At 50.0% G+C, this 18074-nt stretch overlaps 1 protein-coding gene across 1 annotated transcript in view; it reads left to right on the top strand.

Moving 5' to 3' along the window:
- The window catches only part of LOC143785004 (uncharacterized), a 39518-nt gene that overhangs the window by 16577 nt on the left and 4867 nt on the right, over positions 1-18074 (top strand). Inside the window, exons 6-8 of the mRNA XM_077273645.1 lie at positions 234-367; positions 16037-16133; positions 16199-16265. Coding sequence (XP_077129760.1) covers positions 234-367; positions 16037-16133; positions 16199-16265 — 298 coding nt within the window. The remainder of the gene's footprint in view (positions 1-233; positions 368-16036; positions 16134-16198; positions 16266-18074) is intronic.

Below are 18074 nucleotides of genomic sequence, written 5' to 3'. Positions count from 1 at the left end.
AACTAAAACTCCGAGCACTAACAAATACTCGGAGGACCCCCGAGCGTGCTTGGGAAATCTCGCTTAACAAGTATATTCGCTCATCACTATTATTTATGCCTCTTGAATCTTCATATCTTGTATCTGCCTCATGTGTATCACCAGAATCTCGTTTTTCTCCACAATGCCTACATCCTAACCTGAGGACATCTATCTCTTTTGTCTTTGTGACTTCCTTTGTGTCCTGCTCACAGGGTGAAGTGCAGGATCTCAACATGCTGCAGTCAGATCTACGCACAGCAGTCTCTGTAGCTGAAAGATTTAGAGAGGAGACCCAAGAGAAACTGGAAATATGTGAGCGAGAGAACCAGAGACTGAGAAACAAGGGGTGAGTGGCACCTGAGACCAGAGCAGAAATCTTAGATTGGCCCAAGTTAATTCGTGATGGTATATCTCTCTGAGGTGGTGACATGGTATGATTGATAATGGATATCTTCAAAGTAGTAAAATAGCTATGAACATTCATGGATCCCAGTGAGGTGGAAGCATTCCTATGAGTGATGGTGGATCCCTCTGAGGTGGTAACATGGCACTAGATGGTGGATACCTCTCAGGGAGGGTAGTTGTGCTAATAAGGGGCTAGAGTAGACAGAGGGAGGGAAGCAGTAGGGGTAAATGAGGATTTAGGGGGGCTGGGATGTGCAAGGAAAGCAGCGAGCTGAGTAGGAGTAACAAATGTACTAATAATATTAAATGTCTGCTGGCAATTGCAAGAAGTCTCGCAAACAAAATGGATGAACTGGAGACTTATGACTGTCACGAATCACAGGGGGATATTTTTATCATCCCCACCGCTCACACCAATATGTCCTGAACCGGGGTTGCCCGATTCTTTTCTGGAGGGGATTTATCTATATCCCACTTCTCCATTCCGATTTGGAACTTGCAGCTCTCTGGCGCCCCCTTACCCTCAGGTCAGACTAGGTACTGCACCTAGGATAATTAGTCGCCAGAAAGGCTTCCTGCTATGTACTGGCTAATGGGCACGCTGCAGCGAGGGCGATATAACTGCTCCCACTCAGGCAGGAACGATAATTATCAACTCCATCCATCGCTGCAGCAAAATGAGGTTTCACTAACTTATACTTGTGCCCAAAACCAAAGCACTCCCTCTGTGGTGACCTCACTAGGAGGCTGAATACTCCCCTTTTCCAAAGTTATGGAAAACCATCTCTAGACATGTCTCGCCGTATGAACCTCGTAGAAGAACGACACAATTATCATTATGCTCACCATGACATGGGGGTTCATTTAAGTCTAAACATGAGGTAGATATATGACCCGCTTAAGCAGCAATCCGTCTCTCTGTCTCTGCTAGGCGCTGCGCTTAGAAAACGCACCGGCGTGTAGCCCTATTGTCACACATCCCAAATATATAACTTTCATATCTCTGGCACCACCTGAGGTCGAATTATTTATCATGAATAATTCTCACACAACCTAGAAGACGCATGGCTGCAAACAAAAGCATTTCTAAGGGAGGGGGGAAAAGAGTGGTTTGGAATTTCACCGTACTGACAGGCAGAGTGAAGACGGAGGGTCAGAGAGCCCACAGCGTGTGTCTGCTATAGGGCTTTGTTTTTGTATCAGCGAACGCAGTTGGGGGGGTCGAATCTGCAGTGTGTGTGTGCCATGGAACCTTCTAGAACTAAACTCATAATATGGCATGTTTATATTATCGTGACAATGAGGGTCACAGAATATGATGTGGTGGACATTACAGAAACCTGACTGTATGAAAGCCATGATGGGTAACAAACGTAGAGAGTTACACTACATTTAGAGGGAACAGGAAAGATAAAAATGGCAGAGGGGTGCATCCTGGGAAAACCCATATTACAACAATGAAGACACTGGGGGAGTTACAGCAGTGTAGCCTCACTATGGGTAAATGTACAGGGGGCGGTGATAATGGGAAGCGGCTAACCGGGGTTTGCTACAAGCCTCCTACTATAGAGGAACAGGGAGAGGAAGCCATGCTGCAACAAGCGGTGAGAGGGCTCCTATACTGGGGGATGGTGACTGTCCGGACATTCGGTGGGGCAGAGAAGCTAAAAGCCACAAGGTCTTATCCACGGTCCAGGACAACGATCTCAGGTGGTAGATGAACCGACCAGGGGAGGTAATCTGCTGGATCTGGTCCTGTCACATAGACCAGGGGAGGTAATCTGCTGGATCTGGTCCTGTCACATAGACCAGGGGAGGTAATCTGCTGGATCTGGTCCTGTCGCATAGACCAGGGGAGGTAATCTGCTGGATCTGGTCCTGTCACATAGACCAGGGGAGGTAATCTGCTGGATCTGGTCCTGTCACATAGACCAGGGGAGGTAATCTGCTGGATCTGGTCCTGTCACATAGACCAGGGGAGGTAATCTGCTGGATCTGGTCCTGTCGCATAGACCAGGGGAGGTAATCTGCTGGATCTGGTCCTGTCGCATAGACCAGGGGAGGTAATCTGCTGGATCTGGTCCTGTCACGGAGGATAAGTGGTGTCTGACACGTCGGGTTTCTATGAGGAGGTGAGTGCAGATCTGGATGTAGGTCGTGTGGCTGATGGGATTTATCTGGACTTTGCAAAAGCATTTCATCCTGTATCACATAACAGCCTTATACTGAAGCTACAGAAGCCGGGACTGTATGCAGATGGGTAAGAAACTGACTAATTGAGCGGATGGGATATAGTCAGCAGCAGGGACCGCAGGGATCTGTACTGGGAGCAGTGGAGACCGCAGGGATCTGTGCTAGGAACAGTGAGGACTGCAGGGATCTGTACTGGGAGCAGGGAGGACAGCAGGGATCTGTACTGGGAGCAGTGGGGACCGCAGGGATCTGTACTGGGAGCAGTGGGGACCGCAGGGATCTGTACTGGGAGCAGTGGGGACCGCAGGGATCTGTGCTAGGAACAGTGAGGACAGCAGGGATCTGTACTGGGAGCAGTGGGGACCGCAGGGATCTGTACTGGGAGCAGTGGGGACCGCAGGGATCTGTACTGGGAGCAGTGGGGACCGCAGGGATCTGTACTGGGAGCAGTGGGGACCGCAGGGATCTGTACTGGGAGCAGTGGGGACCGCAGGGATCTGTACTGGGAGCAATGGGAACCGCAGGGATCTGTACTTGGAGCAGTGGGGACCGCAGGGATCTGTACTGGGAGCAGTGGGGACCGCAGGGATCTGTGCTAGGAACAGTGAGGACAGCAGGGATCTGTACTGGGAGCAGTGGGGACCGCAGGGATCTGTACTGGGAGCAGTGGGGACCGCAGGGATCTGTACTGGGAGCAATGGGAACCGCAGGGATCTGTACTTGGAGCAGTGGGGACCGCAGGGATCTGTACTGGGAGCAGTGGGGACCGCAGGGATCTGTACTGGGAGCAGTGGGGACCGCAGGGATCTGTACTGGGAGCAGTGGGGACCGCAGGGATCTGTACTTGGAGCAGTGGGGACCGCAGGGATCTGTACTGGGAGCAGTGGGGACCGCAGGGATCTGTACTAGGAACAGTGAGGACAGCAGGGATCTGTACCGGGAGCAGTGGGGACCGCAGGGATCTGTACTGGGAGCAGTGGGGACCGCAGGGATCTGTGCTAGGAACAGTGAGGACAGCAGGGATCTGTACTGGGAGCAGTGGGGACCGCAGGGATCTGTACTGGGAGCAGTGGGGACCGCAGGGATCTGTACTGGGAGCAGTGAGGACCGCAGGGATCTGTACTGGGAGCAGTGGGGACCGCAGGGATCTGTACTGGGAGCAGTGGGGACCGCAGGGATCTGTGCTAGGAACAGTGAGGACCACAGGGATCTGTACTGGGAGCAGTGGGGACCACAGGGATCTGTACTGGGAGCAGTGGGGACCGCAGGGATCTGTGCTAGGAACAGTGAGGACCACAGGGATCTGTACTGGGAGCAGTGGGGACCGCAGGGATCTGTACTGGGAGCAGTGGGGACCGCAGGGATCTGTGCTAGGAACAGTGAGGACCACAGGGATCTGTACTGGGAGCAGTGGGGACCGCAGGGATCTGTGCTAGGAACAGTGAGGACTGCAGGGATCTGTACTGGGAGCAGTGAGGACAGCAGGGATCTGTACTGGGAGCAGTGAGGACCGCAGGGATCTGTACTGGGAGCAGTGGGGACCGCAGGGATCTGTACTGGGAGCAGTGGGGACCGCAGGGATCTGTGCTAGGAACAGTGAGGACCACAGGGATCTGTACTGGGAGCAGTGGGGACCGCAGGGATCTGTGCTAGGACCAATTCTTTTTATCCTCTTTATTAACGACCTTGTGGATGGATTGAGAGTAAAGTGTCCGTCTGATTCTGATTCTTATGCAGGATATAAGATCTGACCCCGACATCACAAGATTACAGGAGATCCGGATGAGACGTCTGATGGGCAAATGTCAGCGGAGATCACTGTAGATAAATGTAATCAGCGAGGACGGAGGAATCCTGTGTATACATTAGATGGGAGATTACTCGGGACCACAGGACAGGAGGAGGACGGGGGATCTGGTACATGTAATCTGAGCAGCAGCACTCAATGTCAGGCAGCAGCCACAAAAGCAAACAAGATTTTAGGATGTATAAACAGAGATAAAATCCTGCGATCCCAACGCATTATTACCCCTTTATAAATCACTGGTGAGGCCACATTTGGAATACGGGATCCAGTTTTGGGCTCCACATTTTATAAAGGACATTCAGAAGTTAGAGCCAGCTCAAAGATGGCAACTACATTATTACACGGGATGGAGGCCTCTCCTAGATTACACGGGATGGAGGTCTCTCCTAGATTACACGAGATGGAGGTCTCTCCTAGATTACACGGGATGGAGGCCTCTCCTATATTACACGAGATGGAGGCCTCTCCTACATTACACGGGATGGAAGCCTCTCCTACATTACACGGGATGGAGGTCTCTCCTAGATTACACGAGATGGAGGTCTTTCCTACATTACACGGCATGGAGGCCTCTCCTATATTACACGAGATGGAGGCCTCTCCTACATTACACGGGATGGAGGCCTCTCCTACATTACACGGGATGGAGGCCTCTCCTACATTACACGGGATGGAGGCCTCTCCTACATTACACGGGAAGGAGGCCTCTCCTATATTACACGGGATGGAGGCCTCTCCTACATTACACGGGATGGAGGCCTCTCCTACATTACACGGGATGGAGGCCTCTCCTACATTACACGGGATGGAGGCCTCTCCTATATTACACGGGAAGGAGGCCTCTTCTATATTACACGGGATGGAGGCCTCTCCTACATTACACGGGATGGAGGCCTCTCCTACATTACACGGGATGGAGGCCTCTCCTATATTACACGAGATGGAGGTCTCTCCTAGATTACACGGGATGGAGGCCTCTCCTATATTACACGAGATGGAGGTCTCTCCTAGATTACACGAGATGGAGGTCTTTCCTACATTACACGGCATGGAGGCCTCTCCTATATTACACGAGATGGAGGCCTCTCCTACATTACACGGGATGGAGGCCTCTCCTACATTACACGGGATGGAGGCCTCTCCTACATTACACGGGATGGAGGCCTCTCCTATATTACACGGGAAGGAGGCCTCTCCTATATTACACGGGATGGAGGCCTCTCCTACATTACACGGGATGGAGGCCTCTCCTACATTACACGGGATGGAGGCCTCTCCTACATTACACGGGATGGAGGCCTCTTCTATATTACACGGGATGGAGGCCTCTCCTACATTACACGGGATGGAGGCCTCTCCTACATTACACGGGATGGATGCCTCTCCTACATTACACGGGACGGAGGCCTCTCCTACATTACACGGGATGGATGCCTCTCCTACATTACACGGGATGGATGCCTCTCCTACATTACACGGGATGGAGGCCTCTCCTACATTACACGGGATGGAGGCCTCTCCTATATTACACAGGATGGAGGACTCTCCTATATTACATGGGCCTCTCCTATATTACACGGAATGGAGACCTCTCCTATATTACACGGGATGGATGCCTCTCCTACATTACACGGGATGGAGGCCTCTCCTATATTACACGGGATGGAGGCCTGTCTTATATTACACAGGATGGAGGACTCTCCTATATTACATGGGCCTCTCCTATATTACACGGGACGGAGGCCTCTCCTATATTACACGGGACGGAGGCCTCTCCTATATTACACGGGACGGAGGCCTCTCCTATATTACACGGGACGGAGGCCTCTCCTATATTACACGGGATGAAGGCCTCTCCTACATTACACGGGATGGAGGCCTCTCCTACATTACACGGGATGGATGCCTCTCCTACATTACACGGGATGGAGGCCTCTCCTACATTACACGGGATGGAGGCCTCTCCTATATTACACAGGATGGAGGCCTCTCCTATATTACACGGAATGGAGACCTCTCCTATATTACACGGGATGGAGGCCTCTCCTATATTACATGGGAAGGAGGCCTCTCCTATATTACACGGGATGGAGGCCTCTCCTACATTACACGGGATGGATGCCTCTCCTACATTACACGGGATGGAGGCCTCTCCTACATTACACGGGATGGAGGCCTCTCCTATATTACATAGGATGGAGGACTCTCCTATATTACATGGGCCTCTCCTATATTACACGGAATGGAGACCTCTCCTATATTACACGGGATGGATGCCTCTCCTACATTACACGGGATGGAGGCCTCTCCTATATTACACGGGATGGAGGCCTGTCTTATATTACACAGGATGGAGGACTCTCCTATATTACATGGGCCTCTCCTATATTACACGGAATGGAGACCTCTCCTATATTACACGGGATGGAGGCCTCTCCTATACTACACGGGATGGAGGCCTCTCCTATATTACACGGGATGGAGGCCTCTCCTATATCACACGGGATGGAGGCCTCTCCTATATTACACGGGATGGAGGCCTCTCCTATATCACGCGGGATGGAGGCCTCTCCTATATTACACGGGATGGAGGCCTCTCCTATATTACACGGGAAGGAGGCCTCTCCTATATTACACGGGACGGAGGCCTCTCCTATATTACACGGGACGGAGGCCTCTCCTATATTACACGGGACGGAGGCCTCTCCTATATTACACGGGACGGAGGCCTCTCCTATATTACACGGGACGGAGGCCTCTCCTATATTACACGGGACGGAGGCCTCTCCTATATTACACGGGACGGAGGCCTCTCCTATATTACACGGGACGGAGGCCTCTCCTATATTACACGGGACGGAGGCCTCTGCTATATTACACGGGACGGAGGCCTCTGCTATATTACACGGGACGGAGGCCTCTCCTATATTACACGGGACGGAGGCCTCTCCTATATTACACGGGACGGAGGCCTCTCCTATATTACACGGGACGGAGGCCTCTCCTATATTACACGGGATGGAGGCCTCTCCTATATTACACGGGATGGAGGTGGAGACCTCTCCTATATTACACGGGATGGAGACCTCTCCTATATTACACGGGATGGAGGCCTCTCCTATATTACACGGGATGGAGGTGGAGACCTCTCCTATATTACACGGGATGGAGACCTCTCCTATATTACACGGGATGGAGGCCTCTCCTATATTACACGGGACGGAGGCCTCTCCTATATTACACGGGACGGAGGCCTCTCCTATATTACACGGGACGGAGGCCTCTCCTATATTACACGGGATGGAGGCCTCTCCTATATTACACGGGATGGAGGTGGAGACCTCTCCTATATTACACGGGATGGAGACCTCTCCTGTCATGATCTCAATGGCAAGAGAACATAGCATCAGCATATATAGGAACTAGCTCTTGGAAGATGGAAACTGAGCTGACCATGAACTAAACCTAACGCACAACTAGCAGTGGCCGGGTAGCATGCCTACGTTGATTCTAGATGCCCAGCACCAGCCGGAGGACTAAATAATGCTAGCAGAGGAAAATATTAGTCCTAGCTCACCTCTAGAGAAATACCCCGAAAGGAGACAGAGGCCCCCCACATGTATTGGCGGTGAATCAAGATGAAATAACAAACGTAGTATGAAAATAGGTTTAGCAAATTTGAGGTCCACTTACTACATAGCAGAAGACAGAAAGGACACTTTCATGGTCAGCTGAAAACCCTATCAAAACACCATCCAGAAATTACTTTAAAACTCTGGCATTAACTCATAACACCAGAGTGGCAATTCCTGTTCACAAGAGCTTTCCAGACACAGTAACGAAACTACAGCTGTGAACTGGAACAAAAATGCAAAAACAAACATGGACAAGAGTCCAACTTATCTAGTAGTTGTCTAGGAGCAGGAACAAGCACAGAGAGGCTTCTGATAACATTGTTGACCGGCAAGCAACTAACAGAGCAGCAAGGTTATATAGCGACTCCCACATCTTGATGGGAACAGGTGAACAGAGAAGATGAAGACACCAGTTCAATTCCACCAGTAGCCACCGGGGGAGCCCAGAATCCAAATTCACAACAGTACCCCCCCCTCAAGGAGGGGGCACCGAACCCTCACCAGAACCACCAGGGCGATCAGGATGGACCCTATGAAAGGTACGAACCAGATCAGAGGCATGAACATCAGATGCATTCACCCAAGAATTATCCTCCTGGCCGTATCCCTTCCACTTGACCAGATACTGGAGTCTCCGTCTGGAAACACGAGAGTCTAAGATTTTCTCCACAACGTACTCCAACTCACCCTCAACCAACACCGGAGCAGGAGGCTCAACGGAAGGCACAACCGGTACCTCATACCTGCGCAATAATGACCGATGAAAAACGTTATGAATAGAAAAGGATGCAGGGAGGTCCAAACGGAAGGAAACAGGGTTAAGAATCTCCAATATCTTATATGGGCCGATGAACCGAGGCTTAAACTTAGGAGAAGAGACCCTCATAGGGACAAAACGAGAAGACAACCACACCAAATCCCCAACACAAAGCCGAGGACCAACACGACGGTGGCGGTTGGCAAAAAGCTGAGTCTTCTCCTGGGACAACCTCAAATTGTCCACCACCTGCCCCCAGATCTGATGCAATCTCTCCACCACAGCATCCACTCCAGGACAATCCGAAGATTCCACCTGACCAGAGGAAAATCGAGGATGAAACCCCGAATTACAGAAAAACGGGGACACCAAAGTGGCAGAGCTGGCCCGATTATTGAGAGCAAACTCCGCCAATGGCAAAAAAGCAACCCAATCATCCTGGTCAGCAGACACAAAACACCTCAGATATGTCTCCAGGGTCTGATTAATCCGCTCGGTCTGGCCATTCGTCTGAGGATGGAAAGCGGACGAAAAAGATAAATCTATGCCCATCCTAGCACAGAATGCCCGCCAAAATCTAGACACGAATTGGGTGCCTCTGTCAGAAACGATATTCTCAGGAATACCATGCAAACGAACAACATTTTGAAAAAACAGAGGAACCAACTCGGAAGAAGAAGGCAACTTGGGCAGAGGAACCAAATGGACCATCTTAGAGAACCGGTCACACACCACCCAGATGACAGACATCTTCTGAGAAACAGGCAGATCTGAAATAAAATCCATCGAGATGTGCGTCCAAGGCCTCTTAGGAATAGGCAAGGGCAACAACAATCCACTAGCCCGAGAACAACAAGGCTTGGCCCGAGCACAAACGTCACAAGACTGCACAAAGCCTCGCACATCTCGTGACAGGGAAGGCCACCAGAAGGACCTTGCCACCAAATCCCTGGTACCAAAAATGCCAGGATGACCTGCCAACGCAGAAGAATGAACCTCAGAGATGACTCTACTGGTCCAATCATCAGGAACAAACAGTTTATCAGGTGGGCAACGATCAGGTCTATCCGCCTGAAACTCCTGCAAGGCCCGCCGCAGGTCTGGAGAAACGGCTGACAATACCACTCCATCCTTAAGGATACCTGTGGGCTCAGAGTTACCAGGCGAGTCAGGCTCAAAACTCCTAGAAAGGGCATCCGCCTTAACATTCTTAGAACCCGGTAGGTATGACACCACAAAATTAAACCGAGAGAAAAATAATGACCAGCGCGCCTGTCTAGGATTCAGGCGCCTGGCGGTCTCAAGATAAATCAAATTTTTGTGGTCAGTCAATACCACCACCTGATGTCTGGCCCCCTCAAGCCAATGGCGCCACTCCTCAAAAGCCCACTTCATGGCCAAAAGCTCCCGATTCCCAACATCATAATTCCGCTCAGCGGGCGAAAATTTACGGGAAAAGAAGGCACAAGGCCTCATCACGGAGCAGTCAGAACTTTTCTGCGACAACACTGCCCCAGCCCCGATCTCAGAAGCGTCGACCTCAACCTGAAAAGGAAGAGTCACATCAGGCTGACGCAACACAGGGGCAGAGGAAAAACGGCGCTTAAGCTCCTGAAAGGCCTCCACAGCATCAGGGGACCAATCAGCAACATCAGCACCCTTCTTAGTCAAATCAGTCAATGGTTTAACAACATCAGAAAAACCAGCAATAAATCGACGATAAAAGTTAGCAAAGCCCAAAAATTTCTGAAGACTCTTAAGAGAAGAGGGCTGCGTCCAATCACAAATAGCTTGAACCTTGACAGGATCCATTTCAATGGAAGAGGGGGAAAAAATATATCCCAAAAAGGAAATCCTCTGTACCCCAAAAACACACTTAGAACCCTTCACACACAAAGAATTAGACCGCAAAACCTGAAAAACCCTCCTGACTTGCTGGACATGAGAGTCCCAGTCATCCGAAAAAATCAGAATATCATCCAGATACACAATCATAAATTTATCCAAATAATCGCGAAAAATATCATGCATAAAGGACTGGAAAACTGACGGAGCATTTGAAAGACCAAAAGGCATCACTAAATACTCAAAGTGGCCCTCGGGCGTATAAAATGCGGTTTTCCACTCATCCCCCTGCCTGATTCGCACCAAATTATACGCCCCACGAAGGTCAATCTTAGAGAACCACTTGGCCCCCTTTATGCGAGCAAACAAATCAGTCAGCAACGGCAATGGGTATTGATATTTAACAGTGATTTTATTCAAAAGCCGATAATCGATACATGGTCTCAAAGAGCCGTCTTTTTTTGACACAAAGAAAAAACCGGCTCCTAAGGGAGATGACGATGGACGAATATGTCCCTTTTCCAAGGACTCCTTTATATATTCTCGCATAGCAGCATGTTCAGGCACAGACAGATTAAATAAACGACCCTTTGGGTATTTACTACCCGGGATTAAATCTATGGCACAATCGCACTCACGGTGCGGAGGTAGTGAACCCAGCTTGGATTCTTCAAAGACGTCACGATAGTCAGACAGGAACTCAGGAATTTCAGAGGGAATAGATGATGAAATGGAAACCACAGGTACATCCCCATGAGCCCCCTTACATCCCCAGCTCAACACAGACATAGCTCTCCAGTCGAGGACTGGGTTGTGAGATTGCAGCCAAGGCAATCCTAGCACCAAATCATCATGTAGATTATACAGCACCAGAAAGCGAATAATCTCCTGGTGATCCGGATTAATACGCATAGTTACTTGTGTCCAGTATTGTGGTTTATTATTAGCCAATGGGGTGGAGTCAATCCCCTTCAGAGGAATAAGAGTCTCCAAAGGCTCTAAATCATACCCACAGCGTTTGGCAAAGGACCAATCCATAAGACTCAAAGCGGCGCCAGAGTCGATATAGGCGTCCGTGGTAATAGATGACAAAGAACAAATCAGGGTCACAGACAAAATAAACTTAGACTGTAAAGTGCCAATGGAAACAGACTTATCAAGCTTTTTAGTACGCTTAGAGCATGCTGATATAACATGAGTAGAATCCCCACAATAGAAACACAACCCATTTTTCCGTCTAAAATTCTGCCGCTCGCTTCGGGACAGAATTCTATCACACTGCATACTCTCTGGCGATTTCTCAGTGGACACCGCCAGATGGTGCACAGGTTTGCGCTCCCGCAAACGCCTATCGATCTGAATAGCCATTGTCATGGACTCATTCAGACCCGCAGGCACAGGGAACCCCACCATAACATCCTTAATGGCATCAGAGAGACCCTCTCTGAAAGTCGCCGCCAGGGCGCACTCATTCCACTGAGTAAGCACAGACCATTTACGGAATCTTTGGCAGTAAATTTCCGCTTCATCTTGCCCCTGAGATAGGGACATCAAAGTTTTTTCTGCCTGAAGCTCCAAATGAGGTTCGTCATAAAGCAACCCCAAGGCCAGAAAAAACGCATCCACATTGAGCAACGCAGGATCCCCTGGTGTCAATGAAAAAGCCCAGTCTTGAGGGTCGCCCCGGAGCAAGGAAATCACAATCCTGACCTGCTGTGCAGGGTCTCCGGCAGAGCGAGATTTCAGGGACAAAAATAATTTGCAATTATTTCGAAAATTCTGAAACCCAGATCTATTCCCCGAGAAAAATTCCGGCAAAGGAATTCTCGGCTCAGATACAGGTGCATGACAAACAAAATCTTGCAAATTTTGTACCTTCGTGGCCAGATTATTCAAACCTGCAGTTACACTCTGAAGATCCATTGCAAACAGGTGAACACAGAGCCATTCAAAGATTAGAAGGAGAGAGAAAAAAAAAAAAAAAAAAAAATCTCAGCAGACTTCTTATTTCACTCCTTTCTCAGCCAAGGATTTTAACCCTTTAGTGGGCCGGTCAAACTGTCATGATCTCAATGGCAAGAGATCATAGCATCAGCATATATAGGAACTAGCTCTTGGAAGATGGAAACTGAGCTGACCATGAACTAAACCTAACGCACAACTAGCAGTGGCCGGGTAGCATGCCTACGTTGATTCTAGATGCCCAGCACCAGCCGGAGGACTAAATAAAGCTAGCAGAGGAAAATATTAGTCCTAGCTCACCTCTAGAGAAATACCCCGAAAGGAGACAGAGGCCCCCCACATGTATTGGCGGTGAATCAAGATGAAATAACAAACGTAGTATGAAAATAGGTTTAGCAAATTTGAGGTCCACTTACTACATAGCAGAAGACAGAAAGGACACTTTCATGGTCAGCTAAAAACCCTATCAAAACACCATCCAGAAATTACTTTAAAACTCTGGCATTAACTCATAACACCAGAGTGGCAATTCCTGTTCACAAGAGCTTTCCAGACACAGTAACGAAACTACAGCTGTGAACTGGAAAAAATGCAAAAACAAACATGGACAAGAGTCCAACTTATCTAGTAGTTGTCTAGGAGCAGGAACAAGCACAGAGAGGCTTCTGATAACATTGTTGACCGGCAAGCAACTAACAGAGCAGCAAGGTTATATAGCGACTCCCACATCTTGATGGGAACAGGTGAACAGAGAAGATGAAGACACCAGTTCAATTCCACCAGTAGCCACCGGGGGAGCCCAGAATCCAAATTCACAACACTCTCCTATATTACACGGGATGGAGGCCTCTCCTATATTACACGGGATGGAGGTGGAGACCTCTCCTATATTACACGGGATGGAGACCTCTCCTATATTACACGGGATGGAGGCCTCTCCTATATTACACGGGACGGAGGCCTCTCCTATATTACACGGGACGGAGGCCTCTCCTATATTACACGGGACGGAGGCCTCTCCTATATTACACGGGACGGAGGCCTCTCCTATATTACACGGGACGGAGGCCTCTCCTATATTACACGGGACGGAGGCCTCTCCTATATTACACGGGACGGAGGCCTCTCCTATATTACACGGGACGGAGGCCTCTCCTATATTACACGGGATGGAGGTGGAGACCTCTCCTATATTACACGGGATGGAGGCCTCTCCTATATTACACGGGATGGAGGTGGAGACCTCTCCTATATTACACGGGACGGAGGCCTCTCCTATATTACACGGGATGGAGGCCTCTCCTATATTACACGGGATGGAGGCCTCTCCTATATTACACGGGATGGAGGTGGAGACCTCTCCTATATTACACGGGACGGAGGCCTCTCCTATATTACACGGGATGGAGGCCTCCTATATTACACGGGATGGAGGTGGAGACCTCTCCTATATTACACGGGACGGAGGCCTCTCCTATATTACACGGGACGGAGGTGGAGACCTCTCCTATATTACACGGGACGGAGGCCTCTCCTATATTACACGGGACGGAGGTGGAGACCTCTCCTATATTACACGGGACGGAGGCCTCTCCTATATTACACGGGATGGAGGCCTCTCCTATATTACAAGGGACGGAGACCTCTCCTATATTACACAGGATGGAGGCCTCTCCTATATTACACGGGATGGAGGTGGAGACCTCTCCTATATTACACGGGATGGAGGTGGAGACCTCTCCTATATTACAAGGGACGGAGACCTCTCCTATATTACACGGGATGGAGACCTCTCCTATATTACACGGGATGGAGGCCTCTCCTATATTACACGGGATGGAGGTGGAGACCTCTCCTATATTACACGGGACGGAGGCCTCTCCTATATTACACGGGACGGAGGTGGAGACCTCTCCTATATTACACGGGACGGAGGCCTCTCCTATATTACACGGGATGGAGGCCTCTCCTATATTACAAGGGACGGAGACCTCTCCTATATTACACAGGATGGAGGCCTCTCCTATATTACACGGGATGGAGGTGGAGACCTCTCCTATATTACACGGGATGGAGGTGGAGACCTCTCCTATATTACAAGGGACGGAGACCTCTCCTATATTACACGGGATGGAGACCTCTCCTATATTACACGGGATGGAGGCCTCTCCTATATTACACTGGATGGAGACCTCTCCTGTATTACACGGGATGGAGGCCTCTCCTATATTACACGGGATGGAGGTGGAGACCTCTCCTATATTACACGGGATGGAGACCTCTCCTGTATTACACGGGATGGAGGCCTCTCCTATATTACACGGGATGGAGGTGGAGACCTCTCCTATATTACACGGGATGGAGGTGGAGACCTCTCCTATATTACAAGGGATGGAGACCTCTCCTATATTACACGGGACTAGGGGTCACTTATTACAGGTGGAAGAAAGGAGATTCCGGCAGCTAAACAGGAAAGGGTTCTTTACAGTTAGAGCAGTCAGACTGTGGAATGCCGAGCACAAGAGGCAGTAATGGCCGACATAACAGCTTTTATACAAGGGCCGGATGATTTCCTTGATACACAGAACATTTCTGATTATAGTTAAATTAGTGATGAAATGTACAATTGGTGGAGGAAGCGAGAACATAATGGACCTGGGTCTTTTTACAACCTATGTAACGAACTACTATGTGACTATGAGGTGGTAAATGGCTCTGCATCATGGTGGATCCCTCTGAGGTGGTAACTTGGCTCTGGGTGGTGGTGGATCCCCTGAGGTGGTTTATTTGGCTCTGGGTGGTGGGTCCCTCTAAGGGGGTACATGGCTTGGGGTGCTAGTGAACCCCTCTTAGGTGGTGCATGGCTCTGGATGGTGGTGGGCCTTTCTGAGGTGGCACATGACTCTAAAAGCTGGTGGTAGATCCCTCTGAGGAGGTAAATGGCTTTGGGTGGTAGTGGTCCTATCTAAGGTGGTGCATGGCTCTGGAAGATGGGTCCCTCTGAGGTGGTACATGGCTGTGAGTGATGGTGGATCAATTTGAGGTGGTACATAGCTCTGGGTAGTGGTGGAACAATCTGAAGTGGTACCTGGCTCTGGGTCTCTGGGTGGTGGATGCCACTGAAGTATTAACTTGTCTCTGGTCCGAGGATCCTTCTGAGGTGGTAAATGGCGCTTCTGAGTGGTGATGGACTTCTCTGAGATGGTACCTGGCTCTGGGTGATGGTGGATACCTAAGAGGTGGTACATGGCTATGGGTGGTCGTAGATCCATCTGAGGTGCTCTAGGTGGTTGTGGGTCACATACCTGAATAATGAAGCGTCCCTTTATATAGGGGATATAACAGAGGACGTGTGGGGTGCACATCGAGAGCTGATGGATGCTGAGGATTAACTGTAGTCTTTCTGTCTAGATCTGACTCTGTGGATTGGGTAGAGACCCCGACTGTGAATGGTTCTCTGCAGGGATACCGCAGCCTTCCTCGCGGAGTCATCCTTTCCTCCATGCGAGTAGGTGGAGCCCTCACATCCTATGTGTGGCTGTCACTTCTCCACTTACTCTTCTCTCTTTGCAGGACCCTATCATAAAGTCCAGCAGTCTGATGAGCGTGCCTCCCAGCAGTGCCCGCGCCCGGGACTCAGGTGACATTTCCCACATTAATGATACAGGATTGACCTTGGACGTTACTCTTTATGCTGCAGCAGACACATTATTTCCCACATTAGAAATCCATGAACCTCAGAGGTCTCCCAGCGAGGGTCTCTTCTGTCGGTCTTCTCCCTGCTACATATGATGTCATAGGAGAGCCATTAGGATGCTCCAACCGTCCTCTGCTCCTTTTCCCCTCTCACAATATAGTCCATGAATCCTGGTATTAACTGTCAGGGAACAGCCAGCGGATAACACAGAGATCTCTCCGCTGCCACCAACTTCTCATGGACCAGCAATCCACTGCCCCCACTCATCAGGATAATCACACAATTGACTGACGATTGATGGACGAGGCCGTGGCTCTTTTCGCTACTAAGCAGGCTACTGTGCGCTTCCCAGTGAGAGTATGATGCATACACATCCGATACAACACATGATATATACATATATATATATATAATACACATATACGTAAACGCTGCTCAAAAAATAAAGGGAACACTTAAACAGAATCTAACTCCAAGTAAATCACACTTCTGTGAAATCACACTGTCCACTTACGAACAACACTGTTTGACAATCAATGTCACATGCTGTTGTGCAAATGGAATAGACAACAGATGGAAATTATTGGCAATTATCAAGACCCCCCTCAATAAAGGAGTGGTTCTGCAGGTGGGGACCACAGACCACATCTCAGTACCAATGCTTTCTGGCTGATGTTTTGGTCACTTTTGAATGTTGGTTGTGCTTTTACACTCGTGGTAGCATGAGACGGACTCTACAACCCACACAAGTGGCTCAGGTAGTGCAGCTCATCCAGGATGGCACATCAATGTGAGCTGTGGCAAGAAGGTTTGCTGTGTCTGTCAGCGTAGTGTCCAGAGGCTGGAAGCGCTACCAGAAGACAGGCTAGTACACCAGGAGACGTGGAGGGGGCTGTAGGAGGGCAATAACCCAGCAGTAGGACCGCTACCTCAGCCTTTGTGCAAGGAGGAACAGGAGGAGCACTGCCAGAGCCCTGCAGAATGACCTCCAGCAGGCCACAAATGTGCATGTGTCTGCACAAATGGTTAGAAACCGACTCCATGAGGATGGTCCGAGTGCCCGACGTCCACAGATGGGGGTTGTGCTCACAGCCCAACACCGTGCAGGACGCTTGGCATTTGCCACAGGACACCAGGATTGGCAGATTCACCACTGGCGCCCTGTGCTCTTCACAGATGAAAGCAGGTTCACACTGAGCACATGTGACAGATGTGACAGTCTGGAGATGCTGTGGAGAGCGATCTGCTGTCTGCAACATCCTTCAGCATGACTGGTTTGGCAGTGGGTCAGTAATGGTGTGGGGTGGCATTTCTTTGGAGGGCCGCACAGCCCTCCATGTGCTCGCCAGAGGTAGCCTGACTGCCATTAGGTACAGAGATGAGATCCTCTGACCCCTTGTGAGACCATATGCTGGTGCGGTTGGCCCTGGGTCCCTCCTAATGCAGGAAAATGCCAGACCTCATGTGGCTGGAGTGTGTCAGCAGTTCCTGCAAGATGAAGGCATTGAAGCTTTGGACTGGCCGCCCGTTCCCCAGACCTGAATCCGATTGAGCACATCTGGGACATCATGTCTCGCTCCATCCACCAACGTCACGTTGCACCACAGACTGTCCATGAGTTGGCGGATGCTTTAGTCCATGTCTGGGAGGAGATCCCTCAGGAGACCATCCACCACTTCATCAGGAGCATGCCCAGGCATTGTAGGGAAATCATACAGGCACGTGGAGGCCACACACACTACTGAGCATCAT

The sequence above is a fragment of the Ranitomeya variabilis genome, chromosome 7, assembly GCF_051348905.1.
Source record: "Ranitomeya variabilis isolate aRanVar5 chromosome 7, aRanVar5.hap1, whole genome shotgun sequence".
In the NCBI taxonomy this organism is placed as follows: Eukaryota; Metazoa; Chordata; class Amphibia; order Anura; family Dendrobatidae; genus Ranitomeya; species Ranitomeya variabilis.
Note: the sequence above shows the minus strand (reverse complement) of the source record. Positions and strands in the feature narration are given on the sequence as shown.